We start from the raw sequence: 24,310 nt of genomic DNA, 5'->3' as shown, positions 1-24,310 counted from the left end.
CATCTGTTACCATCCCTTGCTCAAAACCATCTTTGATATGTTGTGTGAGGTTGAGCAGTTGGCTTGTTGTTGATTTGCCGGGGCGGAAACCTGCTTGCTCTGGAATGATCTTCTCATCTACAGTTGGTGCTATCCTATTGAGAATCAGGCGGTCAAACAGCTTATTGGTGTGGCAAAGCAGTGAAATTGGCCGAAAACTCTTAGGACCTGAGGGATCTTTTCCGGGCTTTAATAGTGCTATTACATGTGCCTTCTGCCAAATATTAGGTAGCTTGTGTGTTGCCAGGCAGTGGTTGAACAATTGTAGGAGCCATTTCTTTGCTTGCTGTCCAGAATGCTTTATCTGCTCCATTGCTATGTTGTCAAGACCAATTGCTTTCCCGTGTTTTAGACTAGATATACCAGTTTCCAGCTCTTCCATGGTGAATGGTCCAGTGAAGCCAGGGTCATCGCTATACTTCTTCCTATCTAGTTGTGCTCTTGGTTGTGTCTTGTTGATTTTTCGATTTAGGAGCAACTGGTGTGCAACTTAGTTTGCAGACACATTTGGATGTTGGGCAGCACTCTTGGGATCGCCACCAAGTTTGCGTATGAGAGACCATGCCTTTTTGCTGTTTTTTGTAAGATCTATTGTCTCTATCAAGGTGTCCCAGGTGTTTTGACGTTCTTGAGATACTTAACATCACCCTCTCACAGGTAGATATTGTTTCCTCTGAGAAGGGGTCTGATTCAAACATTGAGACATAATCCCAGTAGAGTTCAGCATTCTCCTTGGTGAGACCAGAGATGTAGTGTGCTCTACAACCTCGTGGGATCTTCCTTCTAGCTGTTTTCTGGACAGCTTTTGCAAACAGGTTGTAGTGCTCAGGTAATGGTTTAATGCGTTTAACCTTGTGGTCAAGTGCTCGTATGAACCCGTTCCAATCGGCCTTCTTGAAGTTGAAGCGTCTTTTGAATGGTACGACGGTTGGTAACACTGCTGCATTTACCTGGATACCAATAGGACAGTGTTGTGTCTGTGGTATTGGGCCTGTGACAGGCTTCTTGCAGAGGCCAGCGATGTCGTTGCTGACTGGCAAGATCTGGGTTATAACTACACTTCCAGCGGGCATTATGGAAGGAGGCTGGCACTTTAGGGTCGTGGATGAGACTAAGCTGGTTAGCATCCATTCATTCTTCGACTGCTTCTCCATCGTTGTTAGACTCTTTGTACCCCCATTGGGTACTGTGGCTATTAAAGTCTCCAATGATGATCTGTGGTTTACTGTGCAGGTTGGGTACAGGGTTAGAGAAGCTGAAATCTGTGCCAGGTGGCTTGTACACTGAGGTCACTACTACTTTGCTCAGCTCTACAGTTAGAATTTCGATGTCCTCCTCTGTTTTAGAAGTGACTTCTACAACCGAACCAGCTCTAATAAATACAGCACTGCCATATTGTCGATGAGGTCTTTCAATAACCAGGAACATTCCTGGTATTTTTGGGCGGTTGTTCTCACTTCCTCTATGTGTCTCCTGCAGACAGAGGACATCACACTGCAACTTATTGCATAATGTAGCGAGGATGTTTTGTTTAGCTACAGAGAACCCTTCAACGTTAGAAGATATAACAGTCAATGCCGGTCTTGAAAAAGACCTGTGTTTCTGACATCGACGACTTCCATCTTCAGGCATAATGTTGGTACTTGATCAAATCAGCAGTACGAAACTGTTGTATACACTACTTGCTGTGCATGGTGGTAGTAGAATTGGTTGAAACAGGGCCGCGACGTGAACGCTTCTACCTTGGCCCCAGTGAATGGGTGAGGTGGATTGTATGGTTGGAGGGTTAGCCAGGTCTGGTAATCGGTTTGGGTCTAGTCGGGGGGGGGGCGGGGAGGGGGGGGTACGGGTTGGGTGGTCAGGTGGCTGAGGAATGGTCAGGAACTGGTTGGTGGGTGGGGGGGTGGGGGGTGGCGTTAGTTTGGTCGGGTTGTGGGAAGTAGTCGTCTAATCCAGAGAGAGTGTGTGTTAATTGGGGTGGTGGGGGCAGGGGGGGGAGTCGGGTGGCCAGGAGGGGTGATTGCGCAGGTTATAGGTAGTTGGGGAGTAGTCAGGCGGTTGAGGGGGTAATTGGGAGGGGGCGAGTCGGTTATGGAGTTACCCAGGCATTAGACCAGGTCTAACACCTCCGAGGTAACTATCAAGGAACTCATGGGGTAGAATCTTTGACTCGACGAGTAGGGGTGGGGCCCACTCACCGAGGCGTAAAATGACGCGGGGTGACGTCAGACATGTGTCCCAACATCACCGCGCCTCATTTGGATTTTCAGTTCGGTGGGCGTGCCCGCTGAACTGTCAAAGGCCTATTAAGGCCTAAATGGCCTAAAACAATCAATTAAATCATTGACCTGAGCTGCCCGTCCAACCTTAAGGTTGGCGGGCGGGCGAAGAGCCCAGGCGGCCTTCGCAGTTTTCATGGAACCTCATCCATGCGTGGGATGAGGTTTCATGAATGTTTTTAAAGTGTTGGAAAATTTTTTATTAACATTAATGGACATGTCCCAGCTCATGTGACAGTATCACATGACGGGACATGTCCTTAAAATTTTTTTCTCCCTTCATTCAACGTTTTATACGTGAAAATAATCTCCCTGAGGCACCCTGACTCAGCCTACACCCCCAGCCTGCATAGGGAGCGCTCAGCGCTTCCAGGCGTGCGTCATGCTGGGTGGGCCTTAATTGGTCTGCCCATGTAAAATGGCGGCGCCCAGATGATCGGGGGCACCGATCGGCTACGCGCCCACCCGCACCCGCCCCTTCCCAATCTCCCCAACAGGGAGAAAATTCTCCCTATGCACACTTGCCCCGAGTGTCCACTGTAGCTCAGAGCCAGAGAGATTCGCACAGGATCCTGAGCAGCAAGTAAATTGTCCATCAGAAATTTAAACTTCCCAGGCAATTCCCATGTAGCTTCGCACGTCAGGACTTCCGCAGAGTCCTGATGCGCATCTTCTCTCATGCGTCCAGTTTCAGAAGATCCGAAGATGGAAGGTTTGGGCCAATGTGTTTAAAAACACTGTCTTGTGACTATTGTTGGTTCACATATTATTTTGCAGACACCTGCTTTTGTTAGCAAAAGTTGCTATGTAGGTTGAAGGCTTTAGCTTACTGGCTAGCCAATCAAAGTGCTTTCTTTATACATCCTGCGCATATCGTAATATGTGCATTCCTGGTTCAACTTTGTTTAACATTGGCATCTTGTAGCAATACCATAACACTCAACACAAAATCTAAGGAGCAGATATAGTAAGTTATAGCAGATAGAGGGCATTATGAATAATTGTTTAATTTTATATACATTGCTGTAGGCATTTTACTTCAAAGGTTCCCTCTTTGCACTTTTACTGGAGACTGCTTCTGCCAGGAATGTACATTGGACATCTACATATTGCATAATGTTCCATCCTATGTTGCCCAATTTGTTTGGAGGGGGCTGCAGGCCAGAAAGTGTGTTTTTTTTTAAATATTCTTTCATGGGATTTGTTGCCCATCCCTAATTGCTTTGAACTGAGTAGCTTGCTATGCCATTTCAGAGAGTTTAAGAGTCAACCACATTGCTATGAGTCTGGAGTCATATGTAGGTTAGACTTGGGTAAGGATGGCTGATTATTTTCCCTAAAGGGCATTAGTGAGCCAGATGGGTTTTTACAACAATTGATGACAATTGTCATGGTCAGCATTACTGAGGCTAGCTTTATTTTCCAGATTTATTAATTTAATTTCCACTAACTGCTGTGCTGGGATTTGAACCCATGTCCCCAGGGCCTTGGCCTTGTCCTGTGCATTGCTAGTCCAGTGATATTAGCACCATGTCACCGTCTCCCCTCAGCTGACTAAGACCCAGTGCATCTAAGTCCCAATTCATGGCCTTCTGCTGCATTTCTGCCCGCAAATCTTTGAATGTTTAGTTTTTAAAGTTAATTCCCTGAAAGTGAAAATAGGAAACCAAGAACACCTCTGAGTATGCAGCCATTCCTGTGGTTGGCCTGCTGCCGTTTGCTGATATAGCACTGGTAGTTACTGAGCAGCTCTGTCTTTGCGAGGGGAGGTGGAAGTGCTCATGCTGTAGCTCAGATTTTAGCTCAGGCTGATGGTGAGACCACTTGATTTGATCATAGCTTGAGATGTGTTGCAGAGTTTGAAGCAGCTACTGTCTGCACGGTGTTGTTACTCAAATCAGGAACATAAGATTGGTTCAAGTCATACTATAATGGCAATAGTTATGGTTATTGTAGTCTTGTTCAGGATTGTGTATTAGACTGCAGCATAGATCAAGCCTGTTGTTTGTTATTTCATAACATTTTACTTTGGAGATACATAGTAGGTTGGATAAGGAACTAACGCAGCAGCCACATTTTAGGAAAATATTTTTGCCAGAATTATAATTGCATGTTTTGATACAGTGTGATAATGTAAAATATTTTTGGTGTTATGTGGTCCGAGCATAAGTAATTAAGACAGAAATTGCTGGAAATACTTAGCAGGTCTTGTGATCTTTCATCAGAGCTAAGAAAAGTTAGAAATGTAATAGATTGCGAGCAAGTGAAAGCGGGAGTTGAGGGAGAGGGATAGGAAAAGACCAAAAGGGGTTGTCTGTGATGGGGTGGAGGGCAGGAGAAATTAAATGACAAAAGAGTGTATGTAAGGGAATGGTAATTAAGTTTTGGGGAAAATGCTTTGCGTGATATAATCAGTCAACAAGAAAAAAAGAAAATAGCCATTTAGAAAGGAGAAAACATAATTTAGAAAGGATAAAACAGTGAGGAAGAAAATTAAATGATTAACAGCTCCACGCTGTAACAAAGTAGTCAACAGCATATGGTGGAACCAACACATTTTATTATAAAGATGCACAAATTCAAAGGTTCACTAGCTGAAATGCATCATGTTAAGAGCTTACCTTGTTATTGAGCCTTTCTGCAGTGCACAGTGTGAAGGCTTTTCTTCTGGGTGTTTCAACCCTACTATTCCAGTTGTTATTACCTTCGCCACAGAAGGTGGACGGAGGTAATATTTTTGCCCTTGTTTGTTAGTCTGCTTGTCAGTAAACTATCTCTCAAAAACTAATGGATGAATTTTAGTGAAACTTGATACACAGATAGGGTATAGTCCAAGGAAGAACTGATTAGTTTTTGGCGAAGTTGCAGATCTGAATCTGCATCCATATCCTGGAATTTTTAAAGGACCCATTAACATGTGAGAGAGGGCAAATTGACTTGTTTTTAGAATTTTGTGAGTTGTTTTATTTAGAATGTTGTTGATTGTTTTAGAATGTTTTGGATTGTCTCAGTTTCTGTGGCGCAATTTGTCACAGCTGTCAAAGTATGAGCGTTCTCAGAGCAGGTTATTGGATGTGGATTGGTCTGAAGCCTCCTCAATAAGGTAGAAGCTCTTTATAAAAAGATTTCTTTTTTCAGCTTTGTAGTTACATAGCGCCAACCTGGCAAAGATAAGCCTTAAGGAAGGGCAGCAAAACTAATAACGTTGAGTTAACACAGCATGGCGGAGGTATGCACTCTACTGAGTGCTGTCATCACTTGTTACAAGCTGTAGCTATTTAGAACCAAAATGCTAACTAACAAAACTGCCTGTAAGCAGTTATAAGTCTATAAAAAATAGGAACAGCAGTAGGCCATTCAGCCTGCTCTGCCTTTCACTAAGATGATGGCTAATCTGAACTTGGCCTTAACTCCATTTTTCTGCCTGTACCCCATAACCCTTGACTCTTCTCTAGTTCAAGGATCTGTCAATCTTATCTTTAATTATATTCAGTGGCTCAATCTCTACAGGTCTCTAGGGTAGGGAATTCCAAAGACTCAAGACCCTCTGAGAGAAGAAATTCCGCCTCATCTCCGTCTTAAATGGGTGACCACTTATTCTGAAACTATGCCCATTAGTTCTAGATTTGGGGGAGATGGTGGTGTTGTGGTAATGTCACTGGATGAGTAATCCAGAGTCCCAGGCAAATGTTTGTGGGACACAGGTTCAAATCTCACCACAGCATCTAGTGGAATTTAACTTCAATTAAGATAAAATCTGAAATTGAAAGCTAATCTTTGTAATGTGACCATGAAATTTTGCCGATTGTCTTAAAAACAGATCTGGTTCCCTAATGTCCTATAGGGAGTGAAATCTGCCTTCCCAACCCAGCCTGGCCTACTCAAGACTCCAGACCCACAGCAACGTGGTTGACTCATTACTGCCCTCTGAAAGGGCCTATCAAACTCCTCGATTCAAGGGCAATTAGGGATGGGCAACAAATGCTGACCTTGCCAGCGGTGTTCACATCCCTTGAAAGAATAAAATTTTTAAACATTCCCCCATGATGGAAAACATTCTCTCAGCATCTACCTTGTCAAGCCCCCTAAGAACCTTATATGTTTCAATAATATCGCCTCGTTTCCTTCTAACCTCCATGAATTTGGGCCCAACCTGCTCAACATTTCCTCATCCCAGGAATCAACCTAGTGAACCTTCTCTGAACTGTCTCTAATGCAAGTATATCCCTCCTTATGTAAGGGGACCAAAACCCTGTGTAATATTCTTAAGTGTGATCTCACCAATGTCCTCTACAGTTGTAGCAAGGCTTCCCTACTTTTATGCTTCAACCCCCTTGCAACAAAGATCAACATCCATTTGCCTTATTAATTACTTGCTGTACCTTCATGCTAACCTTTTGTATTTCATGTACAAGGACACCCAGATCCCTTTGGAATGCAGCATTGTGCAGACTCTCTCCATTTAATTAATATTTTGTTTTTCTATTCTTCCTGCCAAGTGAATAAACTCACATTTTCCAGCACTGTATTCCGTCAATCAACTTTTGCCCACTCACTTAACCTCTCTCTATCCCTTTGCAGACTCGTTGTATCCTCCTCACAACTTGCTTTCCCATCTATTTTTGTATCATCAGCAAATTTGGCTGCAATAATTTTCCTTCTTCAAAGTCATTAATATGGATTGTAAATAGTTGAGGCCCCAGCAATGATCCCTGTGGTCTCCACTAGTTACAGTTGGTCAACCTGAAAATTATCCATTCATCCTGACTCTCTGTTTGCTGTCAGTTAATCAATCTTCTGTGCATCCTAATATATTACCTCCAACACCATGAGCCCTTATCTTGTGCAGTAACTTTTTATATGGCACCTTATCGAATGCCTTTTGCAAATCCAAATACACTACATCTACTGGTTCCCCTTAGTCCATCTTGCTCATTACACTTTCAGAGCATTCTAATAAATGTGTCAAATACAATTTCCCTTTCACAAAACCATGTTGTCTCTGCTTGACTGTACTATGATTTTCTAAATATCCTGCTACTTCAGTAAGAGGTCTGTCACTTTGGAATATATAGGTAAAATTTTTTGTTTGAAAATCATTCAACACAGTAGGAATCTTAGTAGATTAATATTTTTATTCATTTATAACTAATGTTGGGCAGAAGAATTTTCCGCTCTCACCAGTGTCGGGAATCGTAGCAGGCAGGGACACAAAATTTGGCGCGATGGCAAAAGTCAATTTTCTGCTGGCGGGAAATTAGTTTGGAATTTTGTTCTCCCGACTTTGATGGCAGGTTAAAGGTGTGTGGAGTTTCCTGCTGATCTATGTCGGGAACTGCATTTGCATCTCATGAACGCTCATGAAAAGGCCAACTCATCAGAATCACATTCCCCCTCCAAATTAAGCGCCCCACCAGCGGATAATTTTGTTTTCCTTTTATTCATTCATGGGATGTGGGCTTTGTGGGCTGAACCAGCATTTATTGCCCATCCCTAGTTGCCCTTGAGAATGTGGCGGTGAGCTGCCATCTTGAACCACAGCAGTTCATGTGTTGTAGTACATCCACAGTGCTGTTAGGAAGGGAGTTCCAGGATTTTGACCCAGTGACAGTGAAGGAATGACAATATATTTCCAAGTCAGGATGGTGAGTGACTTGGAGGGGATCTTCCAGGTGGTGGTGTTCCCATCTATCTGCTGCCCTTGTCCTTCTAGGTGGTAGTAGTCTTGGGTTTGGAAGGTGCTGTCTAAGGAGCCTTGGTGAATTCCTGCAGTGCATTTTGTAAATGGTACACACTGCTGCTACTGTGCATCAGTGATGGAGGGAGGGAATGTGTGTGGATGTGGTGCCAATCAAGTGGCTGCTTTTTCCTGGACGATGTCAAGTTTCTTGAGTGTTGTGGGAGCTGCACTCATCCAGGCAAGTGGAGGGTATTCTATCACATTCCTGACTTGTGCCTTGTAGATGGTGGACAGGCTTTGGGGAGTCAGGAGGTGAGTTACTCACTGCATGATTCCTAGCCTCTGACCTGCTCTTGTGGCCACAGTATTTACATGGCTAGTCCAGTTCAGCTTCTGGTCAATAGTAACCCCCAGGATGTTGATAGTGGGGGATTCAGTGATGGTAATGCCATAGAACGTCAAGTGGCGATGGTTAGATTCTCTCTTGTTGGGGATGGTCATTGCCTGGCATTTGCGTGGTGTGAATGTTACTTGCCACTTGTCAGCTCAAGCCTGGACATTGTCCAGGTCTTGCTGTAGTTGGACATGGAGCGGTCTGTTTCCTGACTGCATATAAGTGGTGTGCACCTGGTGAGTTTCAGTTCATCAATGACTTTGAGGTATGTAGACTCTGCTTTTGCCTACCTTTAAGAGCGTTGCTGTAAGATTTTGGGTGCTTGTGTCAGAAGCTGCGCCAAGGCTGAGCATGGGAAGCAAGGCCAGCGGGGAGGGGAAGATGGAAGCAGGACTGGTGGCGGTGGAACACAGGAGAGAAGTAGGAAGACAGAGGCAGGACTAGATGGGTGGTGGAAAATGGGAGGGAAGCAGGAAGACGGAGGCAGGATTGCGGGGTGCGGGGCTCAAGGAACAGAGTGGAATCATGAATGACTGTCAAGAGTTAGAAGACAGTCCAAGGAGGAATCAGAGACTGTCCTGGAGCTGAGACCACGCGATCAGGGGCACATGGAACAGACTGTCCATGTGCAGGCCATGTTAGAGGGCTCTGAATGGCATGGATGTCTTGGTCTCACCCTTGGGTGAGGGAAAGCTTCTCTGGGCGGTGATGGTTGGTGCATAGTATGGTGTGCAGTACGTGGTCAGTCACCTAAGGAGTTTAGAGGCTTGGTACTGTGAGGCAAATGGCACAGCCAGAGTCCGGGGAGGCATCTGTATCCTGTAAGTCGGGAACTGAAAAGTCATGGGGGGCTTTTGGATGCTCTCACCGGGTGTCCAGAAAAGTCATGGTGGATCTGGCATCAAGAAGGTGGGGGAGGGGCCAGGTCGACAAAGGGCATGGGGACTTCATCATTAAAGGGCTTGGGAGGAGGACAGGAATATCAACATGAATACTGATGGGCTCAAGGGTAACAGGGGGAGTCTGGATAGTGATAGGAGGAAGGGGAATTAGGAGGCAGTGAGGATGGATGAGAATGGGGGGGGAAGTTGGAAGCTGGTCTCCCACATGAATGTTAGCAGCACCATTTTCGGCTTTACCTTCCAGTGACACAATTCGTAAATCAAGCTAGAAAAAAATCAGTCAGGGAGGGGTCTCAGGGCATGTGGGAGGAGTTCAGCACAGCAAATCTTGGTCCCTTGAAGGGGCACCCTATAACTGTCTTGCTCAAACCATGGAGAGCATGGTTCAAGCGCTGGACTCGTGGGTTTCATGCGCATTCAATGAGCTTGTCTCCTTTTTTAATGGTGTGCATTCAGGCGACAATCCATTAATTTTAGGTGCTGCACTGAATATCATCTTAATTGGCATCTGATCCTCACAGAAGCATGTCAGAATGGATGCAGGCTCCAAGAACCAATGGCCACGTCTGCTGCGCAGAGGCAGCATAGGCCCTACAAGCCTCCATCTTCCTAGTACATTGGAAATGTCATTCAGGGCACCATGCTTGCAGACAGGGCATAAGTGCAAGGGCTGGGTATCCATAATTGTTGTAAAGGCCACTGCAGGACAGCCAACACAAGGCGGACTGTGGCTCATAGGACCAGGGTCTTTTGACCCTAATGAACGCCCTCGTTGTGAATGCACATTCATGTCTGAGAGGAAAGATCAGCTAACTGTCGTCCTCCAGGATGATATCACCCTGTAAGAGGTGCCCTTGGTATACGATGTGCAGACTGAGGGAAAGTCATGGGCTGGAGAATGCATAGCTGCCTTGTATATGGAGGAAGACAAATCAAAGGGAACTACCATTGATTGCTCAATTGTATCTGTTCACAGAAACAAGCAGGAGTTGAGAATGCAGGCTGCAAGCAACATCGTCTTCTTGATAGTTTTGATGTGAATGAGGAGAAGAAGGGCCTGTCGCTGTTTGGCACAGCTCAGGAAAGGCCGCCGTTCTGAGGAACAAGAGCCAGCGAGCCCCAGGAAGACCCAGATGCTGATGAGGAGGAACAAAATCCACAAAGACGTTTGGTGCAATCTGGGGTCTATAGAAGATGCAGCTTATACATGAAGATGCGCGAAAGACAGTGCCACAGATGCCTTCGTTTCTCTAGGGATGTGGTAGCTCATATTTGTCACATTCTCCATGAGGAACCCATGCTGCACGGACTTGGAGGGCATACAGTGCCGGTTGCTCTTAATGTTACTGCCACACTGAACTTTTTTGCCAGCAGATTCTTCCAGAGTGCACTGGAGACCTCTGTGGAATCTCACAATTGGCAACACATAAATGCGTAAGGGAGATGACCCATACCCTTTTCAATAAAGGTCACCAACACATGCAGTTCTGCATGGATGAAGCAAGCCAGGCTGCCAGAGCTGTGATCTCAGAATTTCCACAAGCGCACAGCACCATCGACTCACACATTGGCCTTGAGAGCTCCCTGACAGCAGCCTGAGAGATTCACTAATAGAAAAGGATTTCACTCTCTAAACACCTAGTTAATCTGTGATCACAAAAAGCAGATCGTCGTGTTTGTGCTAGGTACCCAGGGAGCTCTAACAACTCTTACATCTTGAGTTACTCCCAGGTGCCACAGATCTTTGATGGCCTTCAACGCATAGCAGGTTGGCTCCTCGGTAATAAGGGGTAACCCCTAAAGACATGGCTGATAACACCCATTCGTCACCCACAGAATGCATCTGAGGAAAGATATAATGCTGCACATTCAGCCACGGGGTCTTAAAGATGCGTTTCACATGTTTGGACCAATCAGGCGGGGCCCTCCAATACTCACCACAGAGGGTGTCACATGTCATCATTGTTTGCTGCGCCAACCTAGCGCTGCAAAGGGAGGATGTTTTTCCACAGAGAGACATGGAGGAATGACAAGTCTCCTTGGACGAGGAAGATATTGATGGGAATGAATTTGAAGAGGGCAACGATTCAGACAAGCCACATGAGGATGCAATTGCATGGGTACAACATGGAAGATATGCCCGTGACAACTTCCCAGCTACAGGATTCCAGGAGGAATAAGGTGAAGACAACTTGATACGAGCACAGTTCTCTTTATGCTTCGATGCAGGGTAGACAATAAGACCTTAATTGTCGTCTTCAACATCTCACGAAGGGTCATCAATCCCAAAATGATAACAGAGGAAGCAAAAATCACCTCCTGTAATGATGGGGTCACCCTCGCAAGGTGCAGTAGCCTAGGGAGCATGTGGCTTCTTTGTAATGGGATAAGCACTCCACTAGCGCACATCCTTAAGCAACTGCACATAGTGCAGTCCTTTCAACTATAGCGCAAAAAAGTCAGTGGCCATGTTAGCTTTCAAGAGGCTGAAACGTGATTGCACACATGGCTGCACACAGATGGTCGGTGTGACAGCAGCTTAGCAAGGTTGCTCTAAGAGGAAAAATATCCAACAATACTTATCGCTTGACCGTCTGAAGACGGAGCTACATCTGGACAGCACTATCTCTCCAAACACCAGCTCTCATGCATGATTAATGCAGAGGCCGCATCTTGATACTGATCCCCAAGATGCCACCGGAAATCGGGATGCCATGGTCTGTCACTTGATAGCATGGATGCAAAGCCCAGTGTTATGTTAGCATTGTACTCATAGAGTGGTTCTGCAGGACCATCGTGTGATTATTGACAAACACTTATTACCCTGCATTTGTCGGAAGGCTGCCTAGTTTACGTCCTACATTGCCTTGGCATTTGGGAGACATGTGACCCCAGTCTGTTTTGACACAGCCTTCAATAATAACTTAGTCCCTTCATAGATACTGATGAACACTCAGGAGATGTGTTGGAACATCATTTTCATACCATTAGTCCTCGACATTGTCCATTTCACGTAGGTCAGCCCTTTCTACGAAGCCTGAGTCACTGATTTCACAGTCATGTAATGAATTCCATATCAATTGGCGTTTTGTGATCTCACAGAGGGAGTCCATCAAGCAACGCTAGGCAACCGTTCAGGAGCAAAGTAAAATCCTTACAGGTATTTGGACAGCTTCATCAGGATGCACACCTCTGACATCACACACTCATTCCCATCTAGCAGACATTTCAAATGTCACCGAGTGGAGCCAATTTCCATCGCTCAGGGTCAGGCATGGGGAGAGTGGGAACTAATGATGGAATGATGTTCAAACTTAAAAGCAGAGACGGAATGATGCTGCAGGGAGGCATGAAAGACTATAATGCTTGATGATGAATAATACTTTTAACAAAACCTCATAGTCATAAAATAAAGGCCATTGCAAAGTGCACTTGGGTGAAAGGACTCCAACATGGGTCTCAACGAATGATTATAACAGGCATAAAGAACAGACTTTAGTGCGACATCAGGATAATGACTAACCTTGATGAACAATTCTCATGAGGCCACATAATGTGTGCCTCAGATGCCAGGGTTATATGTGTATTGTCCAGCCATCATTTTCATAAAGGAAGTGCCTTTGTTCATGTCATTGATGTGAATGAAATTGAGTGAGACGTCATGCAACTGAGAGACAAGATGGGAGATAATTGGGACGGCAGCGTGCCTTTGCTACCCTTGAATGAATACAAGACCTTACATCAAACCGATTAGCCATTCAATCCCTCAGAATTTGAGGGATAACAGTAAAATGTATTTATAATAGTACAGATTTTATACAGTCCAAAAAGACCCTTGCCACCTTAGTGCATTCAAAACTTATTAGTTTTTCTTACCCTACCACTACATCTAGGTGGAACCCTGACAGCAGCAGAGGTGGAGGCAACTGGCTGACTGCTATGCCCTGTTGCCTAAGATGACTTTGGTGGTCGTCCTCTAGAGGCCCAAGGCCCGGAGGGCCCTGGCCTGCTAAGGGTCTCCTGCTCAGGGACAGCTGCACCCACCTCAGCTTGACCTGCTGGAGTTGATGTGGTCGCGGATAGAGGGGATTTGGAGCTCCAGGACAACCTTGGAGATTCCTGGGTGGATGTCCCCGGGGTTGCTGGTGCTCCTTCTCCTTTTGGGTGCCCGAGGCCCCTCCCTGACTCCTTGAAGAGAAGGGACACCTGGAGGGAGGTCAGGTGCCCCGACTCCTCTCGCCTAGCCACTGCTGGAATACACCTAGTGGCTAGAGCATTGGAGTGCAGGTCTGAGCGCAAATCCAATTATAAACTGTGCATTCTCCTGGACCTGGGTCTCCAAGGCAGCCGCCACTCTTCCCATAGAGACTTTGATGTGCTTGCATGCCAGAGCCATGACATCAGACAGAACGTAGACAGGTTCCTCCATCCTTCGTTCCAAACTGTTGGCAGCCTGACAACTGACAACCCTGCCTGATGTTCGTAGCCTGCCTTTCCATTTCCAACATTTCTCTTTGGGCTGATTGCAGAGGCTCATCATCAGACTCAGATTCTGCAGGGCCCTGATCTCCAGCAGTCCTCTGAGTGTCAGAGACCTCGGCTGTCGCTGCCTCCACCTGCTGTGGACGTGCGTCCTTGAGGTGATTACTAGATAGTGACCACTGAGCCTACTCTGGAACTAGCACCCATCTGCACTGGTGGAGGGTGCAGGTGAATGCAGTGACAGATCTTCATCATATGGACGCTCTCATGAGGCTATGCCCCTTTAATTTTGAAAACATGGTTTTCAAACTTTGAACTGACTGGAAATTTTGCAATTTGAAATGAACCAAAACAAACTACTTAAAAATGTAAGACCATCTTCTAAGGTGAAAGTGAAAAACAAACAAATCACCCTCAGGAGAGTGCGATGAGAGAGTCATTTTCTATAATTCAGAAACCCTTTGAAACTCGTCACTGTCTAAGGAACAGACATTAAAATGCAAAGTGCTGGATATTGAAACAATGGCTACCACAGACAGACCCACCCAAAACCCCTTGGTGTGTGAAGTATTTCATGCCAGGCTGCAGCCACTGCAGAGAGATTGCAGGAAAGTTTTCAGCAGAGGAAGGTGGTGGCACAGTGGTATTGTCACTGGACTAGTAGTTCAGGGTAATGGGGAGGCGGTGGCATAGTATTGTCACTTGACCAGTAATCTAGGGTAATGGTCTGGGGACCGAGGTTCGAATCCCACACGGCAGATGGTGAAATTTGAATTTAATAAAAATCTGGATGGTGACCATGAAACCATTGCTAATTGTTGTAAAAACCCATCTGATTCACTAATGTCCTTTAGGGAAGGAAATCTGCCTCCTTACCTGGTCTGGCCTACATGTGACTCCAGACCCACAGCAATGCCCTCTGAAAGGCACTCAGTTCTCAAGGGCAATTAGGGATAGACAATAAATGCTGGTACAGCCAGCGACACCCACATCCCATGAGCGAATAATAAAAAAAAGCAGGCTGAAAGCTGGGCTCTCTCTCTTGGAACAAGTGTAGTACCCGGTTCAGAAGCCAACTTTACTAGAAATCTACCAGTGAACCGAGATCTCATAAGAATTGTACTGTTTACATCTGACTGCTAATCCAAATCAACAACAACATTTAAAAATCTACATCTAAAGGACAAACGAAGGACACTTAACCATATATCTTTAACTTTTTCCTTGATTGGAGTCTAATTTACCTTATTTCTGGTACCTGTGTATGTGTGATGTCATGTTTTTATTAATTTTCCCTCAGATTTAGTGGTTAATAAATTTGCTCTTTTTTTGACTCAAGAAAACCTTGTTTGATTGGCTCCTTATTGCTCACAGCTTAAATAGTTAAATACATTTGGATTCGGAAAAGGCATATCCTTGTCAAAAAGAAACTTAAACCTTTGTTGTGACTAACCAAGGGTTGAATAGAAGGGAGCCAGTTCACCCCTTCTAACCTGGTTATTAAAATTCTCTGTTATGACGTGGCAGGTGATATGTGCCAGTTGGACCAAATCCACAAGGGAAACTTGGTCACGCTATTACAACAGTTTTGCAATTTGTATTTATTACGAGAAGATTTGCGCATTGATTTCAGAAGTAATGAGTCTGCTAACACCTTTAGAGATTTTAAAAACTAAATTAAAACATTTATTAACAGAAGAAAAGATTTCAAGCACATACATAAAATTAGTTACTTAATGTTATAACAAATCCCAAAATCTCTAATTAAACTGACTCCCAACTACACACCCCCTTTTAAGGAAACAGTCCAACATAGATATTATTTAAATAACAAGCCAACAAATTTACCACTACACCCACTCAACAGTGGAATTCCAAAGGCTTTTCTCCAACTTTAGCTACTGGGCACAGCAGACTTTCGCAAACATGGCTGGAGGCTTTCCCGAGGCTGTGTTACACACTCCTTTTAGTTCTTATATGGCCCCACAACATCACCTTCCATTCTTTATATACGTTTCTCTCTCTTTAATCTGTAAATTCCATTTTTCTATATGTCTTTGGAAATGTACTTTTCTCATAATATAAAAATCATGGTGGTGAGTGGCTTAAGAACATGAGAACATAAGAAATAGTAGGAGGAGTAGACCATTCGGCCCCTCAAGCCTGCCCAGCTATTCAATAAGATCATGGCTGATCTGCCCCAGGCCTCAACTCCTCTTTCATGCCAGCTCCACAAAGCCCTCATCTCCCCAGTGTTTCAAAAATCTATCTACCTCCTCTTTAAATACTTTCAGTGATCTAGCCTCCACAACTCTCTGAGGTAGAGTGGAGGGGAACTTGCAGGTGGTGGTGTTCACATGTATCTGCTGCCTTGTCCTTCTAGACGGTAGCAGTCATGGGTTTGGTGGAGAGTATTCCATCACACTCATGACTTGTGCTTTGTAGATGGTGGACAGGTTTTTGGGAGTCAGGAGGTGAGTTACTCGCTGCAGGGTTCCTAGCCTCTGACCTGCTCTTGTAGCCACAGTATTTGTGTTGCTAGTCCAGTTCAGTTTCTGGTCAATGGTAACCCCCCAAGATGTTGATAATGGGGGTTTCAGCGATGGTAATGTCATTGAATGTCAAGGGGCGATGGTTAAATTCTCTTTTGTTGGAGATGGTCATTGCCTGGCATTTGTGTGGCACGAATGTTACTTGCCACTTGTCAGCCCAAGTCTGGATATTGTCCAGGTCTTACTGCATTTGGACCTGGACTGCTTCAGTGTCTGAGGAGTCGCGAATGGTGCTGAACATTGTGTAATTATCAGGGAACATCCCCACTCCTGACCTTATGATGGAAGGCAGGTCATTGATAAAGCAGCTGAAGGTGGTTGGGCTTAGGACTTTGGATACTACAGACGAAAGAGCAGTTCAGAAGCATGCATGCTTGCTGTGTGTGCTAAGCCCTCCACAGTAAGGGATGAAAACCCTGTTTGGGCAGGATCTAACTTGAGAGGGTGATCTTAAAGTGGCTATCAGACATGGAGGGCTGATGTCCCATCTGCTGATAGTGTGTGATGTCCCTGTTGACTCTAACCCTTAGGCTGTCTGATGCCCTTATGAGAGTGTGAGTTTGGAGTGAGGAGAAGGTTCACTTAACCTGGCAAAGCACGTCTGGTCAGTCATCCTTTCCCTGCACTACAGGATGGACCTCTTTTGTTTCCCAAGGGCGCTGACCTCCCTGGTGACCTTCTCCCAGGCCAGCATGGTCAGATGGGTGGACCTCCTTTCAGAAAGAGGATCCCCCATTTTTCCTGTACAGACTGGTGGAGAATCCCCAGGGTGGCCTCACTGAAGTATGGAGCAGATGGTTTTGAACATTTGGCTGGCATGCTTCAGCACACGCATGACTTGCAGTGAGTGAATGTCTGTGCATGTTTAAATATGGCACTGGGACCTTCGAACCCACTGGGTAATGGCAGGGCAAACAAGTCACTGTCTGCCCTGCCATGAGATTCAATGAGTCTCACTGGTGCATAATTAATGAGCTGAATACCAGAAGATCTGGTGTGAAGATCCACCCCCACTGCCAAGCAGGAATCATGCTGATTGTAGCTATAGCCATAATATTGTTTGGTTTAAAAGAAAGCTAAAACCTGCTCTTGTAACAGTAACAAAAGTAAACATTCAAGAAGGAAAACAGAGTATGCGCTGATTTGAATTGATTTTCTCCCGTTGAGTAAATTTTACGTTCTTAGCATGAAAAACGCAGTGACTAATATTTGTAAAGGGAAGGCTATATTGACATGATGCTGAGCAGTAAGCATTGTGTATTGCTTGTTCTACAGATAGAAGCAGAGCTATCCAAGCAACAGGCCCATCACTGCACAGAGCTTAAAGAATTAGCACTACGGATGAAGGAAGAAGCAAAATTTGAAATGGATACTGAGAGACAAAAACAGCAAGACCTAATAAATAAATACAAAGAAGAACACAGGACACTACAGGCAAAGGTTTCTGATTGATCTTGATCAAAATGGCTTCTAAAATGCTATGATCTTACAATTGTGTGCATTTGTGTATATTTAAATAACAGATTAGTGAATATAAGCAACCATGTATTCAACATATGCAAGAAAATACAACAGGTATTCATGGTCTCATTATTCATATGACATTTTTAAAAAAATAACATTTCATCAAATGTTTTATTTTCCTCCAATATTCTTTGGCATTGGGGTTTCTTACTGGACCAAGTAATTTACGGAACTGCCTTCATATGAAATCTAAAGATTGCTCCTATTGTCAAAGTTGACTTTGATCCATAAAAATCATCAAGTCACTCCAGCTTGCAAATGTAAAATGATAATTAATGGTGACCTGAACCAAACTGTGCTGCCATATGTTGTGAAATAGATTTTGTTGTTGATAAATGGCTGGTAATCCTTAAAAAGTTGTTTATTTTACAGTGTGTATAATCACATAGATTTTACTTTAGTTTGTAGAACTTTTAACTCGGCGGACAGGTGCACGCCCAGCCTGACCAAGCGTAAAATGACGCCTGATGACGTCGGGCAAGCATCCCGACGTCATCGTGCACTCGCGCGATATTTCGGTCGGCAGGCGCGCGCCGGAGTCGGCAGCACACCCGACAATTAAATGGCCTGCTAATGCCATTAAAAAGGTAATTAAAAGAAAATTTTCCCTGCCCATCCAACCTTACAGTTGGTGGGTAGGCGAAAAGGCCAAGCAGTCTTTGCATTTTTTTGGAAACCTCATCCATGGGCGGGATGAGGTTTCCAACTGCAAATAAAAATAAAATTAAAAATTAAAAAATTTAATTAATAACATGTCCCTGCTCATGTGACAGCGTCAGTGATCTGGTTGTCTCAGTTCATGAATCACAAAAGATTAGTGTGCAAGTATAGCAGGTAATTAGGAAAGCTAATAGAATGTTATCATTTATTATGGGGGGATTTGATTACAAAAGTAGGGAGGTTATGCTTCAGTTGTACAGGGCATTGGTGAGACCACATCTGAGTATTGTGTACAGTACTGGTCTCCTTATTTAAAGAAAGATGTAAGTATGTTAGAAGCAGTTCAGAGACTAATACCAGGAATGGACGGATTGTTTTATGAGGAAAGGCTGGGCAGGTTAGGCTTGTATCCACTGGAATTTAGAAGAGTAAGAGGCGACTTAACTGAAACCTTTAAGATCCTGAGGGGTCTTGACAGGGTGGATGTGGAGAAGATGTTTCCTCTTGTGGGAGAATCTAGAACTAGGGGTCACTGTTTAAAAATAAGGGGTCGTTCATTTAAGACAGAGATGAGGAGGAATTTTTTCACTGAGGGTCGTGAGTCTTTGGAACTCTCTTCCTCAAAAGGTGGTGGATGCAGAGTCTTTGAATATTTTTAAGGCAGAGCTAGATAGATTCTTGATTAACAAGGGATCAAAGGTTATCAGGGGTAGGCTGGGGTAATGTGGGGTTGAGGTAACATTTAGATCAGCCATGATCTTATTGAATGACAGAGCAAACTCGAGGGGCCAAGTGGCCTACTCCTGCTTCTAATTCATATGTTAACATGTAAGGCTGAAAATACAGATTTCCCAACCTGTAGAATGGCTTCCTGTTGTCCCTGATGGAGGTTGAATCTGTATTCCTCAAAGTTCTATGGAAATCTGTATACAGAATGTTGGATTCAATCTTCAGATTTGGAATTAGTTGCATAATTCCATGATCTTTGATTGCAAAGTCAAACCCTTAGAAAGTCTAGTTACCACTACTAATAAATACAATTGTCTACTGTAACGCTGTTTTTTAAACTGTGGGTGCAGGCAACTACAAATGAAAGAAAGAAAGAAAGATCTGCATTTATATGGCAGCTTTGATGACCTCAGATCTCCCAAAACACTTTATGCCCTGTAAAGTACTTTGCAATGTAAGAAATGCTCAATAAAGTTGCCAATGCTGATCTAATCAACCCATGAATTGATTAAATGTCATATTAAATCAGAGCACATGAAGTAATCTAATCATACAATGGATAACAGTAGTTAAAATGACAAAAGGCCAAAGCCACTGTTTCAAGTGAAGGACAAGAGCATCATTCCAGTTGTGACAAAATATGGATAATCCCAATATGTACTAAACATCAAACAACTCATTATGTGTTCAGATTTTAAGACATAGTTTGGAACATTGGACCATAAGAAAGCATGGAATATGCAAAAGCCTTCAGACTCATCAAGCTCATTCTCTTCACAATTAATGTCCATTTTTAAAAATTATGGACTCTATCCAATCCACTCCCTTAGCATAACTGCCATTTCCAGGTTTCCCTAATATTTTAGGAGCTCTACAGTAGCAGCAGAGGTTGGAAGTCATACTTTAAGAAGGATGTAAGCGTGCTTTGCAAATATGTTAAAAATAACAAATAAATGGCAAAATAATTTCAATAGTAAAAGTCTAGCTTTTCCTTTCTGTTACCATATAGTGCTCATTTTGAGATAAAGTTCAACACTATTCTTATGACCATGATGCCAACCAGGAGGTAGAACCACTTGTCCTTAATTTAATTGAAAAACACAGCTGTTGGATCATCAGCATTTCAGAATTCATAATGAAAATTATTGTAACCATCTTTCTAATAATTTTGCAAATTTGTGGATATTAAGATCCAAATATTGGAAAATAGGTATTCAAACTCGCCTCAACCAGCTTTCTATGTGGATTAAGTTTTTGGATGTTTTTTGTTAGATACCTGACTTAATCAGTGATGCCACCAAAGCATTACAGTTGGAAGTGAGCAGAATGAAGAAAAAGCTTCAAGAGACCCAGTGCCAGCTAAAGGAGAGAGAGTGTTCCAAAGATGGTGAAATCTATAATCTGGAAAAGGTAATCTCACAACTAGAGATGCAGTTAAAACAAGAACAGGACAAAGTGGAATCCATGACTGAGGAACTGAGGACTGAAATACAGCAGAAATCAATAGAGATAAGAGAAACACAGCAGGAGGTACAGCAGCTAAAAGATGAGCTGGACCAGGCCAAAAAAGAGGTACATATCCATATGCTTATTACAAAGGCATAGCTCTTTAACATTTTTAAGAGAACTTGAAATTCCTCTATTTAGTTCCCTGATGCTTCAACAAGTTTATGCATTAAGTAATTGAGCTGTATGGACCAGGAAGGTTGCAGGTTTGAGCTCATGTGTGTTTGGTTCCTATTGCTAATCAATGGAAGTACCTGTGTGTAGACATCATATGAGGACGTAATGATGTCTTTATTCATAACACAAAAGCTCTTTACTCCTTCACGTCTCTTTAGTTCTTCATAAGCCTTCACAAAATGCATGTGCCTATACCCTAAGCATTTGGTAATGCAGTAAAAGAATTTGGTTTGATATTGGTTGAGAAATATGCTTTGCGGCACAATTGTTCAGGAAGGGGAGGTTGGAATTTGGGGCAGAACCTAGGGGCAGAATTTTTCGCTGAGCGGGCCGGCACATGCCCAACCCTCTCAGGCGTAAATTAGTGCGTGATGACGTCGGGCAAGCGTCCTGACATCATCATGCACTCGCATGATATTTCTGTCGGCGGGTGCGCGCTAAACTCGGGAGCGTACCCGCCGTCAATTAAGAGGGCAATTAAGAAAGATTTTTTGTTGCCTGTCCAATGTTATGGTTGGCGGGCAGGCAAATAGGCCAGGTGGCCTTTGCATTTTTTAGGAAACCTCAAACCATGGGCAGGTATAGGTTTCCGTGATAAAATAAAAATAAATTTCTGTGGACAGCATTTTTATTACCTATATTTTCAGGTGACTGATTATGAAGCTTGGACACCTTTTTCCAGTTTTTGTGACCTTTATTTTAGGTTGTTCCGGTGTTCAGCTCTCCGTGGCAGCTCTCTGCCTTCAGGGAGCTTTCTATGAGCAGTTCCCGCACTCGCGTGGACTTCAGCGTTCGCCCTCCTCCCACAACCGCGCGCCCCCCCCCCACCCCAGCAGCGCTGAGCCTTTCAGCGTGAATTTGCGGTCGGGGGACAATTGCGCTCAGTGGTCCATTCTCTGGCTGATCCCTGACCCGCCGACTGCGCCTGCCCGCCGAACTGAAAATTCTGCCCTAGGTCCAGCTCTATTAGAAATTCCAACACTTTCAAGTGTAGGTATATAATATCAATGGTTGGACATATTATTATCCTTTGTAACTGAGGGAATTATTTCATTTGGTAAATCATCATCATTTGTGCCTTTAGCAACACTGGACAGCAAATATACCTACTCCACAAAAGCAAAATATTGTGACTGCTGGAAATCTGAAATAAAAACAGAAAATGCTGGAAATACTCAGCAGGTCTGGAAATATCTATGGAGAGATAATGGTCTAAATTTTACCATCCCTGTGATGAAGGCCACAGACCTGATACTTCAACTCTGTTTCTCTCTCCACAAATGCTGCTAGAAATGCCTGTAAGTCCTTTGTGTCCAATATTGCTGGAACCATGGCCATAAATTTACATTGATCAAGCGGGTGCACACCCAACCCAAACGCACATGAAATTGCGTGAAATTACGGCGTCCATGTGTCCCGACGTCATCGCGCAAGTGAGCAATATTGAGGTAGCGGGCACGCGCGGGAGTCAAAGCTGCACCAGCCAACAATTAAAGGGCCAATTAAGGTCATTAAAAACCCTATTGCCCATGATTTTACATTGCCCGTGTGATTTCGTGCTCGTCGCACAGGCAAAACGGGCAGGTGGACAGCCCGTTTTTAATGAAACCTCATCCAAGGGCGGGATGAAATGTCTGGGGTGAAATATACTTTAAAAAATATCTGGGGTCTGATGTTTTTTGAGTTCTGCTGTCAGGTGCTTTAATGTGTTGCATAGATACAGTTTGGTACATTTTTTTTCCTGTCATTTAATCTGTCCAGGTCTGCAGTTCCCTGAAGCAGCTCTGCAGCAGCTGTCTTGCCTTCAGGGAGCTCGCTGGAAGCATCCACACGCACCCTCATTTTTGTCAGCACCTGCCCTCTTCCTGCCCCCCCTAGGCAGTGCTGAGCCTTTCTCAGCTCGCCAGCCAGCATGAAATTGCGTTCGGGAGCTGGTCGCGGGTGGAAGCGCATTTCACATCCACTTCCGACTCGGCGCGCGTGCCAAGTGTAAAATTCAGGACCATGAGTGCCGACAGAATTTCAGCACTTAAAATTAAAACAGAAAATGCTGGAAATACAAGAAGTCAGACAGCAGATGTGAAGAGAGAAAAACAGACTTAATAGGCTGAATTTTAACAACTTTCGGCAGACGTGTTAGGAAGCAGAAAGGTTGGCAAAATAGCGTGTGTGAGGATTAGGTGGTGTGCCCAATTTCTTCCCGATGTGATGCCATTTTACCAGTGACTGTGGTTGGGGGGGGGGGGGGGGGGGGGGGGCAGGCTCTGAGGAGGCTACCTTTTTGGGCACTCTTTGGCTCACAGAGGGGCCCCCTGTGGCAGTGGCTACCTCAATCCCGCTCGGAATGGCACTGCCTATCCTCAGTGCTCAGTGATGAGCCTCCTCCTCACCAGGGTCTGGGCCGTGGCATCCCGAGAGCCCACTTACTTGTCTTTGAGCATTCATAGCCATCGATGCGCCTTGATCCTCTGTATGTGCAGCCCCCAATGCAATGGCCACTGGCAACTGGGGTGCTGCTGAGGCTGCCGGCCCCCTAATTGGGATGGCAGCACTTGTGGACTGGCGGCCACCCTTAATAAAATGGTAGCTATATAATTGGCTGCTGCTGGCAAAATGCGGCCTTGGTCCCACCAGCTGTCAAAGCAGTGTCGGGAACCCCCTCCCCTCCTCAAACCCTGGGTTTTGACTCAGGTCGCAGGACTTCTGTCGCCTCCATAGAATTCTGGCCAATGTTTCAGGTCGACGACCTTCATCAGTTGATGAATTCTGAAATGTTAACCCTGTTTCTGCCACCACAGTTGCTGCCTGACCTGCTGAGCATTTCCAGCATTTCATGCAGTGTTCAGGCCCATTAGTCAGTGGGCATGCCTTCATACTCACGAGCCAAACTACAAGGGCAACATTTTCCCCCCATTAGGGGGGATGTGCGGGAGCAGGCATGGGAGGGCGGGTTCCTGATCAGCGCCCCCAGTCGGGGGTGCGCTGCCATTTTACATGGACGGGCCAATTAAGGCCAGCCCAGCATGATGTCCGGCAGGAAGCACTATGCGCTCTCTGTGCGGGCGGGGGGAGGGGGGGATTCCCTCTGCCGGGAGTGCGCTCTTTCGCACATGCGCGTGAAAGAACACACAGGTCTCCCTGAGGTAAAGTGCTGCCTTAGGGAGATCGGCTCAGAATTGAAACGGTAAATAAAGATGAGATAAAAATTTTGCTGCCATGTCCCCTCATGTGACAGTGTCACATGAGTTGGGACAACATGTCCATAACTTTTATTTTAACATATTCTGGAATTTTTAAATCCCTCATGAAACCTCATCCCGCCCATGGATGAGGTTTCATGCTTTTTCAGAAGCCCGCCAAGACTCCCGGCCTGCCCACCAACCTTA

The 24,310-nt window shown here is 44.7% G+C and overlaps 1 protein-coding gene across 2 annotated transcripts in view; it reads left to right on the top strand.

Moving 5' to 3' along the window:
* lekr1 (Leucine-, glutamate- and lysine-rich protein 1) overlaps positions 1 to 24,310 on the top strand; it is a 284,281-nt gene that overhangs the window by 258,156 nt on the left and 1,815 nt on the right. For both annotated transcript variants that reach the window (XR_013579595.1, XM_078563804.1), the window contains exons 11-12: positions 17,604 to 17,768; positions 20,514 to 20,813. Coding sequence is in view for 1 of the 2 variants with exons in the window: in XM_078563804.1 (XP_078419930.1) it covers positions 17,604 to 17,768; positions 20,514 to 20,813 (465 nt within the window). In the remaining variant the exon portion in view is untranslated. The remainder of the gene's footprint in view (positions 1 to 17,603; positions 17,769 to 20,513; positions 20,814 to 24,310) is intronic.

Source organism: Cetorhinus maximus, chromosome 19 (assembly GCF_964194155.1).
Source record: "Cetorhinus maximus chromosome 19, sCetMax3.hap1.1, whole genome shotgun sequence".
Taxonomy (NCBI): Eukaryota; Metazoa; Chordata; class Chondrichthyes; order Lamniformes; family Cetorhinidae; genus Cetorhinus; species Cetorhinus maximus.
The sequence above is the reverse complement of the archived record's forward strand: the minus strand, read 5'-3'. Positions and strand labels throughout refer to the sequence as shown.